Source organism: Epinephelus lanceolatus, chromosome 14, assembly GCF_041903045.1.
Source record: "Epinephelus lanceolatus isolate andai-2023 chromosome 14, ASM4190304v1, whole genome shotgun sequence".
Lineage (NCBI taxonomy): Eukaryota > Metazoa > Chordata > Actinopteri > Perciformes > Serranidae > Epinephelus > Epinephelus lanceolatus.
In genome coordinates this window covers 39675722-39699777 of record NC_135747.1, presented here as the reverse complement: position 1 = coordinate 39699777, position 24056 = coordinate 39675722, and the positions used below count along the sequence as shown (strand labels likewise).

General features: G+C 42.6%; 3 protein-coding genes across 3 annotated transcripts; all 3 read right to left on the bottom strand.

The window, feature by feature from the left end:
* On the bottom strand, positions 1-2244 carry LOC144466764 (trace amine-associated receptor 13c-like). Its single transcript, XM_078174181.1, has 3 exons — positions 2080-2244; positions 1128-1324; positions 1-817 (listed from the first exon to the last, which is right to left on the bottom strand). The coding sequence occupies exons 1-3, from the start codon at positions 2242-2244 to the stop codon at positions 1-3; spliced, it is 1179 nt and encodes a 392-aa protein (XP_078030307.1).
* A 7968-nt stretch (positions 2245-10212) lies between these two features.
* On the bottom strand, positions 10213-19876 carry LOC144466763 (trace amine-associated receptor 8a-like). Its single transcript, XM_078174180.1, has 4 exons — positions 19783-19876; positions 19236-19478; positions 11622-11808; positions 10213-11029 (listed from the first exon to the last, which is right to left on the bottom strand). Exons 1-4 carry the CDS (start codon positions 19874-19876, stop codon positions 10213-10215), a joined length of 1341 nt encoding a protein of 446 aa, XP_078030306.1.
* Positions 19877-21346: 1470 nt separating this feature from the next.
* On the bottom strand, positions 21347-23592 carry LOC144466762 (trace amine-associated receptor 8a-like). Its single transcript, XM_078174179.1, has 3 exons — positions 23428-23592; positions 22471-22667; positions 21347-22163 (listed from the first exon to the last, which is right to left on the bottom strand). Exons 1-3 carry the CDS (start codon positions 23590-23592, stop codon positions 21347-21349), a joined length of 1179 nt encoding a protein of 392 aa, XP_078030305.1.
* Positions 23593-24056: the final 464 nt, after the last annotated feature.

The window sequence follows — 24056 nt, the reverse complement described above, 5'->3', positions numbered from 1 at the left end:
TTACAGTATGTTGGTCTCACAGGAGCCAGGCTGCAGAATCTGAAGACTGACAATGAGTTTAACTGCTTTTCTAAACCAGGAATAAAACAAGGCATAGATCAATGGATTAAGACATGAGTTCAAATAGAGGAAATAAAGCACAAAGGATGCAGATGAAGTACTGACCAAGGCATCACCTGCAAGAATGACACAGTAAAATGGGCAGAAACATATTAGAAACACAATTACAAGAACACCAAGAGTCCTGGCTGCTTTCAGCTCAGATTTCTTTGTTTGTTGATTCACTGAAAGTTGGAGAGTGACAGCTGTGATGTGAGAGCGCATGGCACGAGCCTGAGACACAGCCACAACAAATACTCTCATGTACAGAACGACAATGACAGAAATGGGAACAATAAAGGTTACAACAAGGTCAACAACTCCTGCAGTGTGGTTAATGACAGTCACACACTCTCCATGGCAGGAATTATACCTGCCTGGTTGAGTCAGGTCATCCTTTAACAAGAGACTGCAGTAAGAACCAGCACAGAGCCAACACAGACACACACACAGTTTAACTCTTTTCACAGTGACTCTGGCGGTGTAATGCAGAGGGTCACAAATAGCCACATAGCGGTCGACTGATATGAGCACCATGTCTCCTATCGAAGAAGACACAATGATGAGGGACACATAATAATAGAGCAAACACATGAGGTCACCAAGAAACCAGCAGTATGTTTTTAGCAGGACTTCTCCTGGTATCACCAGGAGGCCCACGAGAAAGTCTGAGACAGCCAGAGAGAGGAGGAGGATGTTGGTGGGTGTGTGGAGCTGCCTGGAGAGAAAGAGGAAAAACATCATGAACTCAACAAGTCCCCAAATCTAATTGACTAAAACAGTTGTAAAAACAACAGATATAATGAAATGTTTTCTGATCGACAACATCTGCAGTTTCAATATGGTTAAATGTGGACATCTAACTGCAATATCTGGTGTTGAAATCACAGTTAAGTTTGTGCAAAAGGGCAGAATACAAGTCAAATGTGTCTTAAATACATTTCCAAGGTGCAACATTATTCAGTACCAACTCAAAGACAGTTCTTCTAATCTACAGAAGCTGTTGACATTTTTAAGTTAATCTTTGCCTGAAGTGGGAGACTGAGATGATGACATGGAGGTTAAGAGCCACAGTGAGCAGAGAGATAAAGTACAGCACAATGTTAAGGAGCACAAAGTTGGCCCAAGGAGAGGTGGGCTTTCTGCAGGAGGTGTTGAGCAGTTGTGGAAAGCAGAGCTCCTCCATCTTCAGAGAGCTGCAGCTCTGGCAGCTTCCTGAACAAATCTGAGTCATATAACCAAATGACCTCTTAAGCTTTCGAAATTCCTCTCCTCCTTTTTCTCTCGGTCTCTGTTGGACTCAGATGCCCCGCCTCCCTCACTCTGCACATCATCTTCATCACTTTTACTGGAACCCAGTGTTTCTGCTCTATGTCAGTCTCCACTCTTGTTTTCTTTACCTTGTCTTACCTCTTTGCCCTGTTTTAAGTCACCTAAGCAGACCATCAACAGGAAGTTATGGAACAGCCCTTACTGATTTCAAAGAGGCCACACAGCACAGGTGCCAGTGCAGAGGGCTCAAGGAAAAATATTAATATTATTGCCCAGCGAAAGAGACGAGCCTAGCTCAACTGTTGTGGCAACACAATGCGCAAGCTCACATTCCTGGTGGACTGCACTGAAATGTGACAGGCTGTTCTCATGCACTGTTTGTACGAACTCATTAATAATATGGTAAACCATTAATGTGCTACCTGTGATTTTAAAGAAGGCTTCTTTTAGAGCCAGCATGAAGAAATGGACCAGAGTATAGTGAGAGTAACAACAACCTCACAAATAAATGGACACAATATTCTTGCTCAGATTTTCTGTATGTAGTTGCCATGGCGGAAAAAAAAGCAATATATACAGTCAGCACTTCTGTCATTGCATAGCTTCATTCAGTGGCATCACTCATGTAAAGTTAGCATTATGGCTGTCAAGTGTGCAATTATTACATGTGTGACGACCCCTCCACTCCTCTGCGTAGTGCTGGTGTACTGTGTGCTGTTGTCTTCCTGGCAGGTTCTGGTCCGAGGCGGGGTCGTCGTCATCAGGTGATGAGCTGCACCTGGGCCTGGTGATGTGCTCGACCATATATCCCTCCTTCCTCAGATATCTCGTGGCCGCCACTGTACCTACACATGAGTTCCTTCCGTGGGGCATGGGGGTGCTCCTGCACCACTGGTTGCTGAAATGGACCTTTTGCCTTCTTTTGTTTTACTTTCATAAATAAACTAAGCACTATTTGGCACTGATCCCCTCTCTGCTCTCGTTTCTGGTTGCGGCCTCAGAGCCGGGTCGTAACACATGTTCCCTCAGCTGAGGATCTGTACTGCTCAAAGACTGACTATTTAATACAGAGAGACTATTTCCAAAAGGGTTGGGTAGTTTTTAGCCAATTTTATGTCAAAACTCTGTTTTTGACTAGGCTAGCTGTGCAGCATAAATACAATGATCTAGCCAGATTAAAACAGAGCCACCCTCGTGACACGGAAAACTTTTTAGACTCTTCAGCCTCGACATATCCCACTAACCCACTAATCTTCCTTTGCAGTACAAGCTTTACAGTACTCTGATGCCTTTTAGGAAAGTGTGTTTGTTCAGAGTTTGTGCAGTATAATACACAGAGCAGAGCGAAGGTGGAAGCGTGATAAACTGAAGGTCTCATTTCAAATGTTGAAGGATCTGCTGAAGAAATACCAGCTAGCAGTCAAAAATGCCAGGGCCCAATATTTCTCTGATCATATTAACTGTCATAACCCCAGGATACTTTTTAGTGTGTTAAACTCTGTTATCTCCCCCACCCCAGTGGTGTAGTGGAGGGTATACTCAGGTTTACGGGGTATACCCACTTCTTTTTCTATCCAGTGACAGTATACCCACCTATCAGCTAAACAGCCATTGTAATATATAGGAGAGTATGCCCACTTCGTCATTGGTAACCTACCTATCTACCTAGTAGTACACCCACCTCATCAACTACCACTACACCACTGTCCCACCCCCACCCCTTGTCTTGAAGCATCTGCCTCTAAATGTGCAGAGCAGGGCTCTCTTGATATTATACCAACCAAACTCTTCAAAGAAGTAATTAACACCATTGGTCCCAGTATTCTCTCAACTATCAATAGCTCTGTGGAAACCAGCCATGTTCCCAAATCTGTCAAACATGTGGTAGTCCAGCCACTTTTAAAAAACAGAATTTCATCTCAACTCATCCTCCTCCTCAGCCCCCATCTCCTGACTTCCTGCTGTTAATGGGTGGCACAGTGGTGCAATGACTATAAGTCAATTTGATAATGTAGATGTCTTTAGAAGCCAACAGTTTCTAACTTGGGTTTTGAGATGGACAGTGGTTTTAAATTGGAGCGTCAAATTGGTGCAGTGGTTAAGTCCAGCTTCTTTCACCTTAGGCAGCTGGCAAAGGTTAAACCTTTTCTTGCACAACAGCACTTTGAGATAGTAACCCATGCCTTCATCACATCCTGGCTGGATTACTGTGACGTACTTTATTTTGGAGTCAGCCAGTCTTCCCTCGCACGTCTTCAGTTGGTTCAGAACGCCGCTGCTCGGCTCTTAACTGGAGCACGTAAGAGGGAACACATTACGCCCATTCTGCTCCTGGATGTTCTGAGGTCTAAGCGGAAGCTCAGAGGGGATAGAGCCTTTTCTGTAGCGGCTCTCAGATTGTGGAATGATTTACCTGTCCACATTAGACTGGCCCCCTCACTATCCATTTTTAAAACCAGTCTTAAAACCCATTTTTACTCCTTGGCTTTTATCCCAGCGTGAGACTCTGCTCTTGTTTTACTGTTTTGTTTTTATTGTTTTTATTGTTTGTCTTATGTTTTTATTTTTGTGCAGCACTTTGTTTCAGCTGTGGTTGTTCTTAAAGTGCTCTATAAATAAAGTTGAGTTGAGTTGAGTTGAGTGGACTCTCGTATCCAGCACGTGAAATTCAAGACAGCTTGGATGGTGTAAAGTCAAATTACAACAACCTCCTGCCTCCAGTCAAAACACTGAAATTTTCCGTGCAGCCAAGGCAACACCATTCGATGAAAATTCACAAGCTTCAAAATAAAGCATAATCAGGGTCTTAAGGCTTGTCATCCGTCAGCATGATAAGAAATACCCAAAATGACAGAAACCATCTTTGGGAAAAATTTTAATGAGCTACGCTGCAGCCAGCCACCAGGGACCAATCAAAATGTTTTCGCTTCACTTTTGGGGAGCTGTCATGTTGTCCACCTTCATAAACAGTCTATGGTTGCAATGTCATAAGTAAAACAAAGAGTGAGAGGTGGTCAGGAGGTCGGGGTGGAGGATGGGTCAAACAGACACACGATTTTCAACCATGCTGTTTGTGTCCTGTGTGAAAGTAAAAGTCCTCTTTTATGTATCTGTACTCAGCGTACTTTAATCTTTTAAGTAGTAACGTCACATTACATGAGGTACTTATGTCACTTTACAATATACTTACATCCCTTACATGTAGTTAAATGTAGTTATTTTAACACAAAACACAATCTTTTTCTAAACCCAACCAAATATTTTTGGTGCCTAAACCCAAGCATGCTGCCATCGTGTAATTTCAACACCACAGGTGCCACCAGTACGTGATGCGGTGTTCAAAGATCGTGGTCATTTCACATTTTTCTGTGAGATCATGTTGCATCAGCAATTGTGGCATGAAATATTTTTTATCATTTGGTTTTGGTATTGCCTGAAACAAAGCATGCAAATACAGATCTGCCCAAGGTGTGGTTTTAGATACAAATCACATTTGTTCATGTTTGACATGTTAGCTTTTTTGTCCCATTTTGAGTTATGCATTTTTTTAATTGGACACAATTATCTCCAAATTTGCAGACACTAAGAATGCTCGCTGGTCACCTTTCTCATTGGCCTCAATAACCTAGGCTGGATTATATTTATTACTCTACATGAACACGTTTACTTACATTTTGCATCACTGACAGGTTTTGTTGTGCTGTACAGCACAGAGATGGTAAAATTACAGAGATAAAGTCTTGTATTGTGGGATTTTTGCAAAATTAGAAAAGCGCTTCATTTTTTATTCCATTGTTTTAATTTTGAGGGTACACAATACATACAGTTTACACTTAGTATTTAGACATCAAAGTACGATAACAAACAGCAGATGAACTGTGCAAACTCTACAACTCAGCCAGATTCCATATGAGGAATAAAGAGGAATCATGTCTGACTGATCAGGATTTTTTTAGGTTAAGGAAAGTTGTTTTGAAAGTGAGAAGACAACTCAGTAGTAATGAGAGTTGAGGCTCGAACTTGCACTTTGCTTAAAATGATGTTTTTATGTGTGTTTTTCCTCACATCAGCTTTGATGAGTGAATTTAGAGTTTCCACTCTCAGTTTAAATGGAGCAAGGGATGTGAGGAAAAGATCTCATGAAACTGAAGAACATTAATGTAATGTTTGTTCAGGAAACACACAGTAACAGTGTAAATGATACTGACTGGAAGAGGGAATGGGATGGAGAGGTGGTTCTTAGCCATCTAAGTACAGTCAGTGGAGGAGTAGCTCTCCTTTTCTCTAAAAACTTCCTACCAAAGTCTTATGTGGTGGAAGAAGTAGTAAAGGGCAGACTGATGGTCGTTAGAACAGAGTACGAAAACTTTACTCTTGTTTTTATAAATGTCTATGCACCGAATAATGGAGCTGAAAGAGTTGTTTTCCTAAATGAAATCAGTACAGTTTTGAGCAATTGTGAGCCTGAAAAGTTTTTATTCTTGGCAGGAGACTGAGAATGAACGGCTGGATAGAAACCACATAGAGCCTCATGCTGCTTCAAAACATGTGATGAGGCAAGTGGTGGAGACACAGAATTTGACTGATGTGTGGAGAGAAATGCATGATAAAAACCGACAGTACACCTTTGTCAGCAGTAGGGAGAATTTAATTTCTATGGGCAGATTAGATAGACTTTACTGTTTTAAACATCATTTTGGCACTTTTAAAAAGTGCCAAATACTGCCTGTAGGGTTTTCTGATCACTCTATGGTGTCTTGTAGTGTTTTTATTGCCAATGTAAAACACAAGTCTGCTTACTGGCATTTTAATACTGCCCTGCTTTCAGATGTACATTTTAAGTAAACTTTTAATGTTTTTTGGAAAGGGTTTAGAAATAGAAAAACAGATTTTGCTTCACTGAGGCAATGGTGGGATTGTGGTAAAGTGGAAATCAAGCAGCTTTGTCAACAATATACTCTCAATGTCTCTCGTGACATCACCAAGTCTATTAGAGATCTAGAGATCGGTATAGTGGAGCTGCAGGGTTCTGCGGAGTCCACAGGAAATCTAGGTTGTTTTGAGGACCTCAAATCCAAAAAAGCCTTATTGGCTGACCTGCTGTGCTGGGCTCTAAAGCACAGGGAGCATTGGTCCGGTTTCGTTTTCAGAGTGCTGCTGAGATGGACTCATCTTCCAAGTTCTTCTTCAATTTGGAAAAAAAAATGGACAGAGCAGATTCATCCATGCACTGCGTTCAAATACAAGACAGCTGCTGAATGACGCTAGTGAGATCCGGCAGAGGGCCGTGGATTTTTATTCTCACCTGTACACCACTGAGTACATTGAAGACCAGGCAGCTTTTGACTCCTTCTGTGATGGGTTGCCCAGGGTCGCAGAGGAGAGCAACAAAGAGCTGGAGGGTCCTCTGACAACTGAAGAGCTGTTTATGACATTACAAGGTATGCAGGCGGGGGGGGAGGCCCCGGAAATTGATGGACTCCCACCAGAGTTTTATAAAGAGTTCTGGCCTGAGCTGGGTGGTGACTTTTCTGAAGTTTTCACAGAGAGTTTCAAGGAGTCATTTCTGCCTCAGAGGTGCAGGAGAGCAGTTTTGACCCTATTACCGAAGAAAGGTGATCTCCAAGATATTAAGAACTGGCATCCAGTCTCGCTGTTGTGTGTGGACTACAAGATAGTGTCAAAAGCCCTGTCCAATAGACTGAAAAAGGTGATGGACCAAGTAATTCATTGGACCCAGACCTATTGTTGACAATGTGTCATTAATTAGAGATATTTTGGACGTCTCTGGTTCATTGGGTTTGGTTGTTGGTCTGATTTCTTTGGACCAAGACAAAGCATTTGACCGGGTTGAGCACCGTTACCTATGCTAGAAAGGTTCGTCCTCAGCCCTGGACTTATTGCTAAGATTAAGGGGGTTTTAAATACCTGGGGGTTTACCTGGGAGATGAGGATACTGCGAAGAAAAACTAGGAGGGAGTGGCAGAGAAAGTGGACTGGAAGTTGGCTAAGTGGAAGTGGTTGCTTCCTCAGATGTCCTATAGAGGAAGAGTGCTGATCCTTAACCATCTGGTAGCATCAACTCTCTGGCACAGGTTAGCATGTATAGAACCCCCTGCTGGCCTCTTGCAAAAAAGTACAGTCTGTCATGTTGAAATTTTTTGGGGGTCATTTACACTGGGTGCATCAAAGTGTACTTTACCTGCCGAAAGATGAAGGGGGCACGGGTTAGTACATTTAAAGAGCAGAGCAGCAGCATTCAGGTTACAGTTCATACAAAGATACCTCACAGGAAATGATGATGTGATCTGGAAGCCAGTAACAAACGTTATTTTGAGAAAAGCAGCAGGTCTAGGTTTAGATGCCTCTTTGTTTTTAATGAATTGTAACTTGATTCGTTTGTGTAAATTGCCTCCTTTCTATAAGGGACTGTTTAAAGCCTGGACTTTGTTTCAGTGGGAAAGACTGCAACCTGCGGCGGCGTTGTTCTGGTTCCTGGAGGAGCCTCTAGTCCACGGGGCCAGGCTGGACATTCAGAAGGACAGTAGACCTGGCCTCACACAGTGCTTGTGTTCAGTTGGGGCAGTTCAGCTGAAGCACAAAGTGGAGGCTGCAGGTCCCAGTTTTCACAACACAGAAGCGGTGGCTGCTCTTCTTGGCATCAAGTCATGTCGTCACACCAAAGACATTTTCAATGCCTGGACCAAAATCCTAACGAGTGATGAACTGGACATGTTCAAGGACTACTTTAATGGAACAGAGTTTCCTGATGGGGGGACCCTTTTCTGGAGCTGGTTCTCAGAATAGACCAAACTGGACTGACAGGAGAAAGGATACTGTGTGGAGAGAGAGGCGAAATGTACAAGATGAGTGTAAACCGGTGCGGAGGGTGTTTTATAAAGCACCTTTAAACAAAAGGTCCACTGATCTGCAGTGGCGACTTCTTCAGGGAGCATTGGCCATGAACACTTTTGTGTGCAAAATGAATCCCGGTGTCTGTGCTCAGTGTCCTTTCTGCCAGGGACTGTTTTCACTGTTATTTAGAATGCCACAGACTCAAAGTGTTGTTTGACTTGATTTATTTTTATGAAATGTAATGTAATCTGGTCTGGAACTGCTTTTATTTTTGGTGCAGGTTAGAGTACACGAAAGTGGCAGTTGTTAAATTTTGTGTTGGGACAGGCCAAACTGTCAATCTATAAGACAAGGAAAAATCAGATAGAGAATGTTTTGGATGAAGGGCTGCAGTCAAAGTTTGTTTCCTTGGTGAAGGCCAGAATCAGAGTTGATTTTAAATTTTATTCACTTATGAAAAGGAGTTTGTGGCTCAGTGGTGCTTCACATGTGCTCTGTGTAGTGTGATTGAGGGGGCACTGGTTTTTAATCACTCTCTAGAATGATCTGAGAGGTTAGGTGTTTGTCCTGTGTTTTTTTCTACATCTGTTTTAAGATGGTTGTGTCATGTTGACTTTGATTTTTTATTGATAAATTAATAAATAAAATAATAAATAAAATTCTCTTTCACTCACTCACTCACTCACTCACACACACATACACACACTTGCTTGTATAAAGTTAGTTTGTTAGAATTTGTGTGTTTTGTTGTTTTCCTTCCTTTATGAATAAATATATTTTGGAATCATACCTTCTGTCTGTTTAATATTGCACAAGAGTGAATGAAAAGTCAACCTCTGCTATGTCAAGAACTCTGAAATCCTTCAGGCTTTACTATTAATTTTTGTTATGGTTATTAACTTAGTTATTAATCAAAGTTTCCACTTGATAGCTTAGTGAACTTTATGAGACTGATATCTTTATCTGGCGATCATTTTTTCCTTTTCGGGAATGGTGCCCGAAGAGGTGATTCATGTGAATTAAGTCACATTATTTAACATGATTGATAATTATCATTAATAATTATTAATTATTTCCAGTAGCAGTTTTTATACCTTAATTGGAGATCTATTGCAAGGTCAGGCACATGTAAAGGCTAACCCCCAGTTTCCACCAGATGCGTGTTGGTTGCGTCTGCACTCCGGCACGGCAGCGGAGCCCATAGGATTTAATTCTTGTCAATGTGTGTGTTTCCACCGGCTGCAGCTGTGCTGCATTCCAGCTCCGTCTCAGCTGCGGCGCTCCGGAGCCCTCCGCAACAGATACGCAGGACTTCTATTTTTGCCGGCCACCGGAGCACAACGCAGCAATTCAGCACAGAGCAGATCGTGCGGGGCAGGAAGTTGTGCACAGAAACAAAATAAAACATCCGGTTAATTTTCAAAATAAAATACACAGTGTTCACGGCGGATCATATTTCCCTGCACTATACCTTGAAAACTACATAATGGGCAGAGGCAGGCCTGAAGTCAACAGGTCAGAGGCTTTCAGACATCATTTCACCCTGTTGACACCATGGATGAGGAGATACTAATCATGGAGGTGCACCGAGATGTCTTCCAGCAGAGCTGCACCACTCCGCACAGCAAACGCAGCCGGTGGGTGTTGACGGACGGCGGAGTACGTAGCAGATAACCAGCGCTGCCGTTCTGCAACGGACATGCATCCAGTGGAATTCTGGCTTAAGTCCCAAAAAATGGTGCTGCCTCGATGAGTCATAGATCCCAACATTAGGTGTCCCCATGTGATGCATAGATTTGTTGTAGATTTCCGCATCACAGCAAGTTGGAATCCTTACATGAAACTGACACCGAGTAGAGCAATGCACAATTTTCTCATATACTGCTTATATACAGTACTATATACAGAGATTTTACTTCAATTTTTGTGATTTTCAAATCAAAACCTTGGTGGAGCAGGCCTCATTTCAGTCACTCCACAGCCTCTCTACAGTATGTTGGTCTCACAGGAGCCAGGCTGCAGAATCTGAAGACTGACAATGAGTTTAACTGCTTTTCTAAACCAGGAATAAAACAAGGCATAGATCAAGGGGTTAAGACATGAGTTAAAACAGAACAGATAAAATACAAATGATGCAGATGGAGAACTGACCATGGCATCACCTGCAAGAGTGACACAGTAAAATGGGCAGAAACATATTAGAAACACAGCTACAAGAACACCAAGAGTCCTGGCTGCTTTCAGCTCAGATTTCTTTGTTTGTTGATTCACTGAAAGCTGGAGAGTGACAGCTGTGATGTGAGAGCGCATGGCACGAGCCTGAGACACAGCCACAACAAATACTCTCATGTACAGAACGACAATGACAGAAATGGGAACAATAAAGGTTACAACGAGATCAATAGCTCCTGCAGTGTGGTTAATGACAATCACACACTCTCCATGGCAGGAATTATACCTGCCTGGTTGAGTCAGGTCATCCTTTAACAAGAGACTGCTGTAAGAAACAACACAGAGCCAACACAGACACACACACAGTTTAACTCTTTTCACAGTGACTCTGGTGGTGTAATGCAGAGGGTCACAAATAGCCACATAGCGGTCGACTGATATGAGCACCATGTCTCCTATGGAAGAAGACGTAATGATGAAGGACACATAATAATAGAGCAAACACATGAGGTCACCAAGAAACCAGCAGGCTGTTTTTCGGAAGACTTCTCCTGGTAGCACCAGGAGGCCCACGAGAAAGTCTGAGACAGCCAGAGAGAGGAGGAGGATGTTGGTGGGTGTGTGGAGCTGCCTGGAGAGAAAGAAGAAAAACTCATAAACCCAACAAGTCCTCAGATCTAAATGACAAAACAGATAAAACAAGTGTAAAAAAAGGTCTATAATGGAATGTTTTCTGATCAGCAACATCTGTAGTTATAATTAACAGTCAGCAAGACAAAGTACAAGTCCAAGGTGCAACATTATTCAGTACCAACTCAAAGACAGTTCTTCTAATCTACAGTAGCTGTTGACATTTTTAAGTTAATCTTTGCCTGAAGTGGGAGACTGAGATGATGACAAGGAGGTTAAGAGCCACAGTGAAAACATGAACTCACCACGTCCCCAAATCTAAATGACTAAAACAGTTGTAAAAAAAAAAAAAAAAAAAAAACATATAATGGAATGTTTTCTGATCGACAACATCTGCAGTTTCAATATGGTTAAATGTGGACATCTAACTGCAATATCTGGTGTCAAAATCACAGTTAAGTTTGTGCAAAAGGGCAGAATACAAGTCAAATGTGTCTTAAATACATTTCCAGGGTGCAATATTATTCAGTACCAACTCAAAGACAGTTCTTCTAATCTACAGAAGCTGTTCACATTTTTAAGTTAATCTTTGCCTGAAGTGGGAGACTGAGATGATGACAAGGAGGTTAAGAGCCACAGTGAGCAGAGAGATAAAGTACAGCACAATGTTAAGGAGCACAAAGTTGGCCCAAGGAGAGGTGGGCTTTCTGCAGGAGGTGTTGAGCAGTTGTGGAAAGCAGAGCTCCTCCATCTTCAGAGAGCTGCAGCTCTGGCAGCTTCCTCAACAAATCTGAGTCATATAACCAAATGAGCTCTTATGTTTTCGAAATTCCTCTCCACCTTTTTCTCTCGGTCTCTGTTGGACTCAGATGCCCCGCCTCCCTCACTCTGCACATCATCTTCATCACTTTTACTGGAACCCAGTGTTTCTGCTCTATGTCAGTCTCTGCTCTTGTTTTCTTTACCTTGTCTTACCTCTTTGCCCTGTTTTAAGTCACCTAAGCAGACCATCAACAGGAAGTTATGGAACAGCCCTTACTGATTGACTGACTGTGCCACACAGCACAGGTGCCAGTGCAGAGGGCTCAAGGAAAAATATTAATATTATTGCCCAGCGAAAGAGACGAGCCTAGCTCAACTGTTGTGGCAACACAATGCGCAAGCTCACATTCCTGGTGGACTGCACTGAAATGTGACAGGCTGTTCTCATGCACTGTTTGTACGAACTCATTAATAACATGGTAAACCATTAATGTGCTACCTGTGATTTTAAAGAAGGCTTCTTTTAGAGCCAGCATGAAGAAATGGACCAGAGTATAGTGAGAGTAACAACAACCTCACATATAAATTGACACAATATTCTTGCTCAGATTTTCTGTAACACCCATAGTTGCCATGGCGGAAAAAAAAGCAATATATACAGTCAGCACTTCTGTCATTGCATAGCTTCATTCAGTGGCATCACTGATATAAAGTTAACATTGTGGCTGTCAAGTCTGCAATTATTACATGTGTGACGACCCCTCCACTCCTCTGCGTGGTGCTGGTGTACTGTGTGCTGTTGTCTTCCTGGCAGGTTCTGGTCCGAGGCGGGGTCGTCGTCATCAGGTGATGAGCTGCACCTGGGCCTGGTGATGTGCTCGACCATATATCCCTCCTTCCTAAGATACCTCGTGGCCACCGCTGAAGCTACACACGTTCCTTCCGTGGGGCATGGGGGTGCTCCTGCACCGCTGGTGTCTGAAATGGACCTTTTAACACATGTTCCCTCAGCTGAGGATCTGTACTGCTCATAGATTGACTATTTAATACAGAGAGACTATTTCCAAAAGGGTTGGGTAGTTTTTTGCCATTTTTATGTCAAATCTCTGTTTTTGACTAGGCTAGCTGTGCAGCATAAATACAATGATCTAGCCAGATTAAAACAGAGCCACCCTTGTGACACGGAAAACTTTTTAGACTCTTCAGCCTCGACATATCCCACTAACCCACTAATCTTCCTTTGCAGTACAAGCTTTACAGTACTCTGATGCCTTTTGGGAAAGTGTGTTTGTTCAGAGTTTGTGCAGTATAATAAGCTAAACAGCCATTGTAATATGTAGGAGAGTATGCCCACTTCGTCATTGGTAACCTACCTATCTACCTAGTAGTACACCCACCTCATCGACTACCACTACACCACTGTCCCACCCCCACCCCTTGTCTCGAAGCATCTGCCTCTAAATGTGAGGATTTTCTAAATTTGTTTAGAGACAAAGTAATGAACATCAGAGCTGCTATTTCTCCACCTGCAAATAGGCTATCTGTCTCCACTGAAAACACCGCCAGTTTTAATTCCTTCCACTCCATCACTTTACCAGAGCTTCATATTATTTCCACTATGAAAACGTCCACATTGGTTGGTATAATATCAAGAGACGCTCTCTTGATATTATACCAACCAAAGTCTTCAAAGAAGTAATTAACACCATTGGTCCCAGTATTCTCTCAATTATCAATAACTCTCTGGAAACCAGCCATGTTCCCAAATCTGTCAAACATGTGGTAGTCCAGCCACTTTAAAAAAAAACAGAATCTCATCTCAACTCATTCTCTTCCTCAGCCCCCATCTCCTGTGGTGTTCCCCAAGGTTCCATACTTGGTCCAATCCTCTTCTCTATCTATTTGCTCCCACTAGGCCACATTATCCAAAAGCACAACATTTCTTTCCACTGTTATGCGGACGATACTCAGATCTACCTCCCCCTAGAGCCAAACAACTATAATAAACTAACCAACCTCAATAACTGTCTTCATGATATCAAATCCTGGATGGCAGCAAACTTTCTCCAGCTCAATGACAATAAAACAGAAGTTATTATATTTGGACCACAGCATCTGACCAACATTATCCCCTCTCACCTCAGCCCATTAGCTCCCTCTGTCAAATCTCATGCAAAAAATCTTATCATCTTCGACACGGCATTAAAATTTGACAAACAAATCAATCAGGTAGTTAAAGTAAGTTTCATGCAGCTCTGCACCATATCCACACTCAGATCATTTCTCTGTATTTCTGACCTGGAGAAAGTCATCCATGCCTTCATATCCTCCCACTCTGACTACTGTAACTCACTACAGTATACTTTGATATCAATCAGTCCTCCTTGTCCCATCTTCAACTTGTCCAGAATGAAGCAGCCAGAGGTTTGACAAGGTCAAAGAAGAGGGAACACATCACCCCCATTCTTGCCTCACTACCTTGGCTGCCTGTTAGCTGCAGGATTGATTTTAAAATTCTGATGCTTGCATATAAGGCGCTTAATGGTCTCGCCCCCTACTACTTAACAGAACTCTTGTCCCCATATCACACAGCCAGGGAGCAGAGCATGTGAGCGGAGCGGGTGAAAATTAGCCGCTCCTCGCTCAACACAAAATCCTTCTGCTCCCCGCTCCGCTCACATGCTCTGCCAGGGAGCTAAGATCCTCTGATCAAAGGTTTTTATCAGTCCTGGGATCTAGGACTAAGTGTTATGGGGACAGGAGTTTCTCTATCGCTGCCCCAAAACTGTGGAATTCTCTTCCTCCTCCCATCCAATTCTCTCCCACCACTGAGATTTTTAAGAGTCATTTACCTGTATTGTGCTTTTATTACTACTATTATCCTTAACAGGATTTTATTGCACCTTACTCTAATTGTACTATTATCTTTGATTGTCTATTCTTTTTCTCTTGTTTGTTCTCTTCTTTTACTTTTTGTTTTCCTCTGTGTATGATGCTGAGCACTTTGGATCAACGGTGTTGTGTGTAAAGTGCTGTATAAATGAAGTTGAGTTGAATAGAGGTGTTAAATACACAGGATTGTGTCTGTTTTTGATACTTGCACTACTTTCTGTATGTATTCTTGTGCTTTTAATGAATTAATTATTCATTTATTTACTTTTGTTCCTGTTCATACCAAACCAAGACTTCGCAACTGGGTATGAACGCAACCATGACTTTTGTGTGCTCACTTTTTATCACTTTATGTATGTATTTATTTATTTATTTATTTATTAATAAAAAACAAAAAAGATTCCGGAGCCCTAATAGACCCAGCCAATCGGCACACATTTGCAGCCCATACCCAGTCCGACCTGTTGGGCTTTTAAAGGGATAGTGCACCCAAAAATGAAAATTCTGCCATTATCTACTCACCCATATGCCAATGGAGGCCCTGCTCACATCCCTTGCGGAGATCGGCGGGCGGAGCGGCCAGCCCACCTAATGGCAGACGGCGCCCCAGACTAACGTCCAAGAACACAAAATTGAATCCACAAAGTATCTCCATACTGCTCATCCATAGTGATCCAAGTGTGCTGCAGCCACGACATAAAGAGTTGTTTGGAAAAACGTCATATGAACTCTGTTTTTAGCCTCACTGTAGCCTGTAGCTCTGACTGCTTCTCTGTGCTCCGCGTTCACATGTGCGCGGCTGCACGACACCAGTGAAAGCACGAGCTTTGCTCACCCGTGTTTACATCACGTGGCACGTGCACCGCAGGGAGAGACAACGGTAGCCACAGTCGCTAAAAGATAATTTGCACTATGGTCTTTTAGCAAAGTACAGCCCAACATGTCTGAAGACTTTGAAACTGAGGAGGATATGCACTGTTTGTACGAACTCATTAATAATATGGTAAACCATTAATGTGCTACCTGTGATTTTAAAGAAGGCTTCTTTTAGAGCCAGCATGGAGAAATGGACCAGAGTATAGTGAAAGTAACAACAACCTCACAAATAAATTGACACAATATTCTTGCTCAGATTTTCTGTAACACCCATAGTTGCCATGGCGGGAAAAAAAAAAAGCAATATATACAGTCAGCACTTCTGTCATTGCATAGCTTCATTCAGTGGCATCACTGATATAAAGTTAACGTACATACATACAGTACAGGCCAAAAGTTTGGACACACCTTCTCATTCAATGCGTTTTCTTTATTTTCATGACTATTTACATTGTAGATTTTCACTGAAGGCATCAAAACTATGAATGAACACATGTGGAGTTATGTACTTAACAAAAAAAGGTGAAATAACTGAAAACATGTTTTATATTCTAGTTTCTTCAAAATAGCCACCCTTTGCTCTGATTACTGCTTTGCACACTCTTGGCATTCTCTCCATGAGCTTCAAGAGGTAGTCACCTGAAATGGTTTCCACTTCACAGGTGTGCCTTATCAGGGTTAATTAGTGGAATTTCTTGCTTTATCAATGGGGTTGGGACCATCAGTTGTGTTGTGCAGAAGTCAGGTTAATACACAGCCGACAGCCCTATTGGACAACTGTTAAAATTCATATTATGGCAAGAACCAATCAGCTAACTAAAGAAAAACGAGTGGCCATCTTTACTTTAAGAAATGAAGGTCAGTCAGTCCGGAAAATTGCAAAAACTTTAAATGTGCCCCCAAGTGGAGTCGCAAAAACCATCAAGCGCTACAACCAAACTGGCACACATGAGGACCGACCCAGGAAAGGAAGACCAAGAGTCACCTCTGCTTCTGAGGATAAGTTCATCCGAGTCACCAGCCTCAGAAATCGCAAGTTAACAGCAGCTCAGATCAGAGACCAGATGAATGCCACACAGAGTTCTAGCAGCAGACCCATCTCTAGAACAACTGTTAAGAGGAGACTGCGCCAATCAGGCCTTCATGGTCAAATAGCTGCTAGGAAACCACTGCTAAGGAGAGGCACCAAGCAGAAGAGATTTGTTTGGGCCAAGAAACACAAGGAATGGACATTAGACCAGTGGAAATCTGTGCTTTGGTCTGATGAGTCCAAATTTGAGATCTTTGGTTCCAACCGCCGTGTCTTTGTGAGACGCAGAAAAGGTGAACGGATGGATTCCACATGCCTGGTTCCCACTGTGAAGCATGGAGGAGGAGGTGTGATGGTGTGGGGGTGTTTTGCTGGTGACACTGTTGGGGATTTATTCAAAATTGAAGGCACACTGAACCAGCATGCCATCCCATCCGGTTTGCGTTTAGTTGGACGATCATTTATTTTTCAACAGGACAATGACCCCAGACACACCTCCAGGCTGTGTAAGGGCTATTTGACCAAGAAGGAGAGTGATGGAGTGCTGCGGCAGATGACCTGGCCTCCACAGTCACCAGACCTGAACCCAATCGAGATGGTTTGGGGTGAGCTGGACGGCAGAGTGAAGGCAAAGGGGCCAACAAGTGCTAAACACCTCTGGGAACTCCTTCAAGACTGTTGGAAAACCATTTCAGGTGACTACCTCTTGAAGCTCATGGAGAGAATGCCAAGAGTGTGCAAAGCAGTAATCAGAGCAAAGGGTGGCTATTTTGAAGAAACTAGAATATAAAACATGTTTTCAGTTATTTCACCTTTTTTTGTTAAGTACATAACTCCACATGTGTTCATTCATAGTTTTGATGCCTTCAGTGAGAATCTACAATGTAAATAGTCATGAAAATAAAGAAAACGCATTGAATGAGAAGGTGTGTCCAAACTTTTGGCCTGCACTGCAGGTATATACCTGATTGACTTACCAGTGCTGATTCACCTGCAGCGGGCCCGTTTCGGGCCCTTGGTGGTAAGTCTTCCAACTGAGATACTCCATTATTTCTCTGAGCTGAAATCTGCTTTCTCACCGCTGCGGGCTCCTGACGGAGTCCTGGCGTGTACGTTTTTCAAACTCTTCACTGCTCCCTGTACTCGGACAGTCACTTCAGCATATCTCCTGGACTATCTTTTGTGCGCTTGTTTGCTGGCCTTTTCCTTCATTTTTCATCTGTTTCAGCTCCACTGATGGCTCCTACAGCAGAGATCATGGAACTAAAAACTGAACTCTGGTCCATAGAGGGGCTCATGGAGGATCTCCTACAGTGGCAGTCTGTGTTGTGTTCCCGGCTGGCATCGCTCGAGGCTGTGGACACCCAGCGGTCCTTGATTTCGGATACAGCGGCGGCTCCCTCTGATGTTCCCGGTTTAGACTCCACTCTCCGAGTGTTTCAGTCGACTGTACAGCCTCCATCAATGGTTAGGCAACTTTTGCTCAGCCACAGGTTTTGATTTCATTTCAAATTTTGATTCATTCTGGTGTAACTCATATCTGTATAGAGCAGATGGTGTGCACCTTAATAGAAGGGGTACCAAACTGCTCACAGACAATCTTATCAGATTTATAGCCTTTGGCATGAAGCATTGACATGCATCACGGCAAAACCCAATTCAGACCACCACTGTACCCAGCTCTTTTGGTGTGGGTCCTGCTGTAGCTGTCTGCCCCTTCTCTGTACCTCCCTCTGACTCCCTTTGTTGTTCATATGAGCCAATAAACTATTCTACTTAGGTCTCTGTTGCGAATGTATACAATATTCAGACTGTAATATCTGCAAGAATTCCCAGATCTGGGCACCGCAGAGGGTCGAACCCTCGTCACCTACGTCCGCTTTGTCACATCTCTTCTGATGTTACTGTTTGTTCATCCTCCACTCCCATCAAGATGGCTCTCCTGAATGCTCGCTCCATTACCAATAAGGCTTCACTTCTCAATGACTTGTTCGCTATAGTGCAGCAGATAACTGAAAAAATCATTCACTTTGTGACACAAGCATAAAATTTGGTACATGTACTCTCTAAGGGCCACGCTTTTGGAAAAAGGCGCTGGCCACTGAAAAATTCAAGATGGCAACCATTTTTCCAGATGGCCACCATGAATCAAACTGTTTATGGTCTAAACTGATTTCACTTTTGAACCTTATCTGATTATGTTAAGACCTGCTGAAAGAGTTCGTTTGTCTAAGTTTCGGTGTGGAAATCATAAGTTACCTATCTCTGAGCACAGGTATGATCGTGAAAATGTCCCCCGGAAATGTACTCTTTGTTTGACTGGCAATCGAGGAGATGAATATCATTATGTACTTGTGTGTTCTTTTTTTTGATAAAGAGAGAAGAGAGTTGGTCGGACAGTTCTATAGAACAAATCCAAATATTTATAAGTTTCAAAAGTTCATGTCTCTGTGGTCAAAATTTTTTATAGGGATGTTACTTTGCCTGAAACAGCTTTTATTTATTTATTTTTTATTTTTTTCTTCTCTCTCTCTCTCTTTTTTAAATTTATTTTTTTACTTTTTTTCACGGTGTATTTTGTTAAAGTTGTTAGTTCTACTCACATTTGCAACTGCACAGTGCTGTGCAGATGAAACCCAATCTGCACCTTCCACAGCACCCTGATTTGCAGCCACACTTGGTGAGTTGTTGACAACTCTCTGCCACTGGTGAATTGGCTGTCTAGAAGACCTGCCATTCTTCATCAACCTTCCTCCATCCTCAGTCAGCAGGACTCTCTGCTTCTGGCTGACGCTGGGTTGACTGGAAATGGCAGGACCATCAGAACTGAGACTGGTTTCTACAATGTAGTTGACCAGTTCTGAGAGAACCAGGGCAAAGATGTCCCTACCTGTTGTAGAGACCACGAAGACATAAATAATGGTATTTCAGCTCCTGTGCTATGGTGTCACCACCACTCAGTTTAGCCAGTAGTTTACCATCATTTAGTTTCTGGGCATATTCATGTAGTCTGTTGTTCAGGTTAATTGTCATTATGCCATCATGACTGGTTCTATGGTGCTTTGTGTGGTCTTCATCTATTTCACTACTACTTTGAGCTTTGGATTTTCGCTTCCTCACATGATCTAATTTGGTGTTGTTGAACATTAGTCGACAACTCATGTGATACTTTACCTGGTTCCTTCTCAAAGTACTTTCTATACCACCACCTTCATCCAGCTTTGCTGGGTCCAGGATCATCGGCATTTCATTGATCTCATGAAAGAGTGGAACATTGGTGGCAAGCATGGTATAGCCATCATGTTGAGGAACATGATGGATAGGAGGTGATACAAGGCCTTCATTTCTTTTGTCTTTATGAAGACAACATTTATTCCAACCAGTTTGCCTCTTGGCTAGTCTCGCTCACCAGACCTTTCTCAAGAAAAGAAAGGTCTGGCTGGGCCGACTCTCACTTTAAGATTGGAGAAAAAAACACCCCGGCTTTTTTTATTTCTTTCAACCAATCACAATCGTTCTTGGCAGTGCCACAGCAACGGTGCTCTTGCAAAAATATTGCCGGGGGGGGGGGAAACAGGTTTTGGTGTAACACACCCACAAAAATATCGCCTACAGGACACGAACCATGGCAGAAAAATGGCTACATCCCCACAAAAAACACAATCTTTTTCGAAACCTAACCAAATAGTTTTGTAATTTCATGTAATTTCAACACAATAGGTGCCACCGGTACGTAATGCGAGAGGCTGTCATCATTTCAAATGTTTCTATGAGGTAGGAAAGAAGCAAGCACTCTCAAAATAAATCCCCTCGAAGGGTGCATGGCCAAAAACAGTGAAAAAGGGAAAAATGCCAGCACTCACAAATGTCCTTTTGGTAAATTTAATAAACCAACTTGGGTGGCAGTACCAGAAACACAGACGTCTCACGAAGTCTTCTTCAGTATGTAACTCAGGTTGCGGAAGTGGCGTTTAAATACGCTCGAAGAAATCGGAGCAGGTGTGTGGAAAAACACTTTACACTTCCGCCATACAATGTAGTGCCAACTCACAGGCAAAGAATAAACACAGTAACAATACAACAATCTTAAACAAGTGTGTCACAGCAAAATAGCACTAGATACACCAAAAATAGATATACATATGCATAATAAATTCTGCTCGTACAAAAAGGCACTGTGAACAACAGTAAAACATGTGCATAAGGGGGCAGATAAAGTTCCCAATTTTCTATTAACAGTCAGATCATAAATGCACAGGAAAAGACTTACATAAAGTTATTGAGTAACTGTCCCTCTATTACCAATCAGATCACAAGTGCATATACAGAAAAGCACTGAGAACAACAACAACGGTGTGTGTATAAGGGGGCAGAGTAAGTACCAATTCTCAATTCACAATCACATCATAAATGCGCAGGAAAAAACTTGCAAGAAGTCGCTGAGTAACTGTCCCTTAATTAACAATCAGATCACAAGTGTACATAAAGAAAGACACAGTAAACAGTAAAAAATATGTGCATAAAGGAGCAGAATAAGTACCAAATTCTCAATTAACAATCAGATCATAAATGCACAAGATATAAGCTGCATATATTCTTTTTCACAATCCTTACATGAAACTGACACCGAGTAGAGCAATGCACAATTTTGTCATCGACTGCTTACATACTGTATGGAGAGATTTTACTTCAATTTTTGTGATTTTCAATTCAAAACCTTGGTGGAGCAGGCCTCATTTCAGTCACTCCACAGCCTCTCTACAGTATGTTGGTCTCACAGGAGCCAGGCTGCAGAATCTGAAGACTGACAATGAGTTTAACTGCTTTTCTAAACCAGGAATAAAACAAGGCATAGATCAATGGATTAAGACATGAGTTCAAATAGAACAGATAAAGCACAAAGGATGCAGATGAAGCACTGACCAAGGCATCACCTGCAAGAGTGACACAGTAATATGGGCAGAAACATATTAGAAACACAACTACAAGAACACCAAGAGTCCTGGCTGCTTTCAGCTCAGATTTCTTTTTTTTTTGATTCACTGAAAGCTGGAGAGTGACAGCTGTGATGTGAGAGCGCATGGCACGAGCCTGAGACACAGCCACAACAAATACTCTCATGTACAGAACGACAATGACAGAAATGGGAACAATAAAGGTTACAACAAGGTCAACAGCTCCTACAGTGTGGTTAATGACAATCACACACTCTCCATGGCAGGAATTATACCTGCCTGGTTTAGTCAGGTCATCCTTTAACAAGAGACTGCAGTAAGAAACAGCACAGAGCCAACACAGACACACACACAGTTTAACTCTTTTCACAGTGACTCTGGTGGTGTAATGCAGAGGGTCACAAATAGCCACATAGCGGTCGACTGATATGAGCACCATGTCTCCTATGGAAGAAGACGTAATGATGAAGGACACATAATTATAGAGCAAACACATGAGGTCACCAAGAAACCAGCAGTATGTTTTTAGCAGGATTTCTCCTGGTAGCACCAGGAGGCCCACGAGAAAGTCTGAGACAGCCAGAGAGAGGAGGAGGATGTTGGTGGGTGTGTGGAGCTGCCTGGAGAGAAAGAGGAAAAACATCATGAACTCAATTCCCCAAATCTAAATGACTAAAACAGTTGTAAAAACAACAGATATAATGAAATGTTTTCTGATCGACAACATCTGCAGTTTCAATATGGTTAAATGTGGACATCTAACTGCAATATCTGGTGTCAAAATCACAGTTAAGTTTGTGCAAAAGGGCAGAATACAAGTCAAATGTGTCTTAAATACATTTCCAAGGTGCAACATTATTCAGTACCAACTCAAAGACAGTTCTTCTAATCTGCAGAAGCTGTTGACATTTTTAAGTTAATCTTTGCCTGAAGTGGGAGACTGAGATGATGACAAGGAGGTTAAGAGCCACAGTGAGCAGAGAGATAAAGTACAGCACAATGTTAAGGAGCACAAAGTTGGCCCAAGGAGAGGTGGGCTTTCTGCAGGAGGTGTTGAGCAGTTGTGGAAAGCAGAGCTCCTCCATCTTCAGAGAGCTGCAGCTCTGGCAGCTTCCTGAACAAATCTGAGTTATATAACCAAAGTACATCTTAAGCTTTCGAAATTCCTCTCCTCCTTTTTCTCTCGGTCTCTGTTGGACTCAGATGCCCCGCCTCCCTCACTCTGCACATCATCTTCATCACTTTTACTGGAACCCAGTGTTTCTGCTTTATGTCAGTCTCCACTCTTGTTTTCTTTACCTTGTTTTACCTCTTTGCCCTGTTTTAAGTCACCTAAGCAGACCATCAACAGGAAGTTATGGAACAGCCCTTACTGATTTCAAAGAGGCCACACAGCACAGGTGCCAGTGCAGAGGGCTCAAGGAAAAATATTAATATTGTTGTCCAGCGAAAGAGACGAGCCTAGCTCAACTGTTGTGGCAACACAATGCGCAAGCTCACATTCCTGGTGGACTGCACTGAAATGTGACAGGCTGTTCTCATGCACTGTTTGTACGAACTCATTAATAATATGGTAAACCATTAATGTGCTACCTGTGATTTTAAAGAAGGCCTCTTTTAGAGCCAGCATGAAGAAATGGACCAGAGTATAGTGAGAGTAACAACAACCTCACAAATAAATGGACACAATATTCTTGCTCAGATTTTCTGTAACACCCATAGTTGCCATGGCGGAAAAAAAAGCAATATATACAGTCAGCACTTCTGTCATTGCATAGCTTCATTCAGTGGCATCACTAATATAAGGTTAACATTATGGCTGTCAAGTGTGCAATTATTACATGTGTGACGACCCCTCCACTCCTCTGCGTGGTGCTAGCGTACTGTGTGCTGTTGTCTTCCTGGCAGGTTCTGGTCCGAGGCGGGGTCGTCGTCATCAGGTGATGAGCTGCACCTGGGCCTGGTGATGTGCTCGACCATATATCCCTCCTTCCTCAGATACCTCGTGGCCGCCACTGTACCTACACACGTGTTCCTTCCGTGGGGCATGGGGGTGCTCCTACACCGCTGGTTGCTGAAATGGACCTTTTGCCTTCTTTTGTTTTACTTTCATAAATAAACTAAGCGCTATTTGGCACTGATCCCCTCTCTGCTCTCGTTTCTGGTTGCGGCCTCAGAGCCGGGTCATAACACATGTTCCCTCAGCTGAGGATCTGTACTGCTCAAAGACTGACTATTTAATACAGAGAGACTATTTCCAAAAGGGTTGGGTAGTTTTTAGCCAATTTTATGTCAAAACTCTATTTTTGACTAGGCTAGCTGTGCAGCATAAATACAATGATCTAGCCAGATTAAAACAGAGCCACCCTCGTGACACGGAAAACTTTTTAGACTCTTCAGCCTCGACATATCCCACTAACCCACTAATCTTCCTTTGCAGTACAAGCTTTACAGTACTCTGATGCCTTTTAGGAAAGTGTGTTTGTTCAGAGTTTGTGCAGTATAATACACAG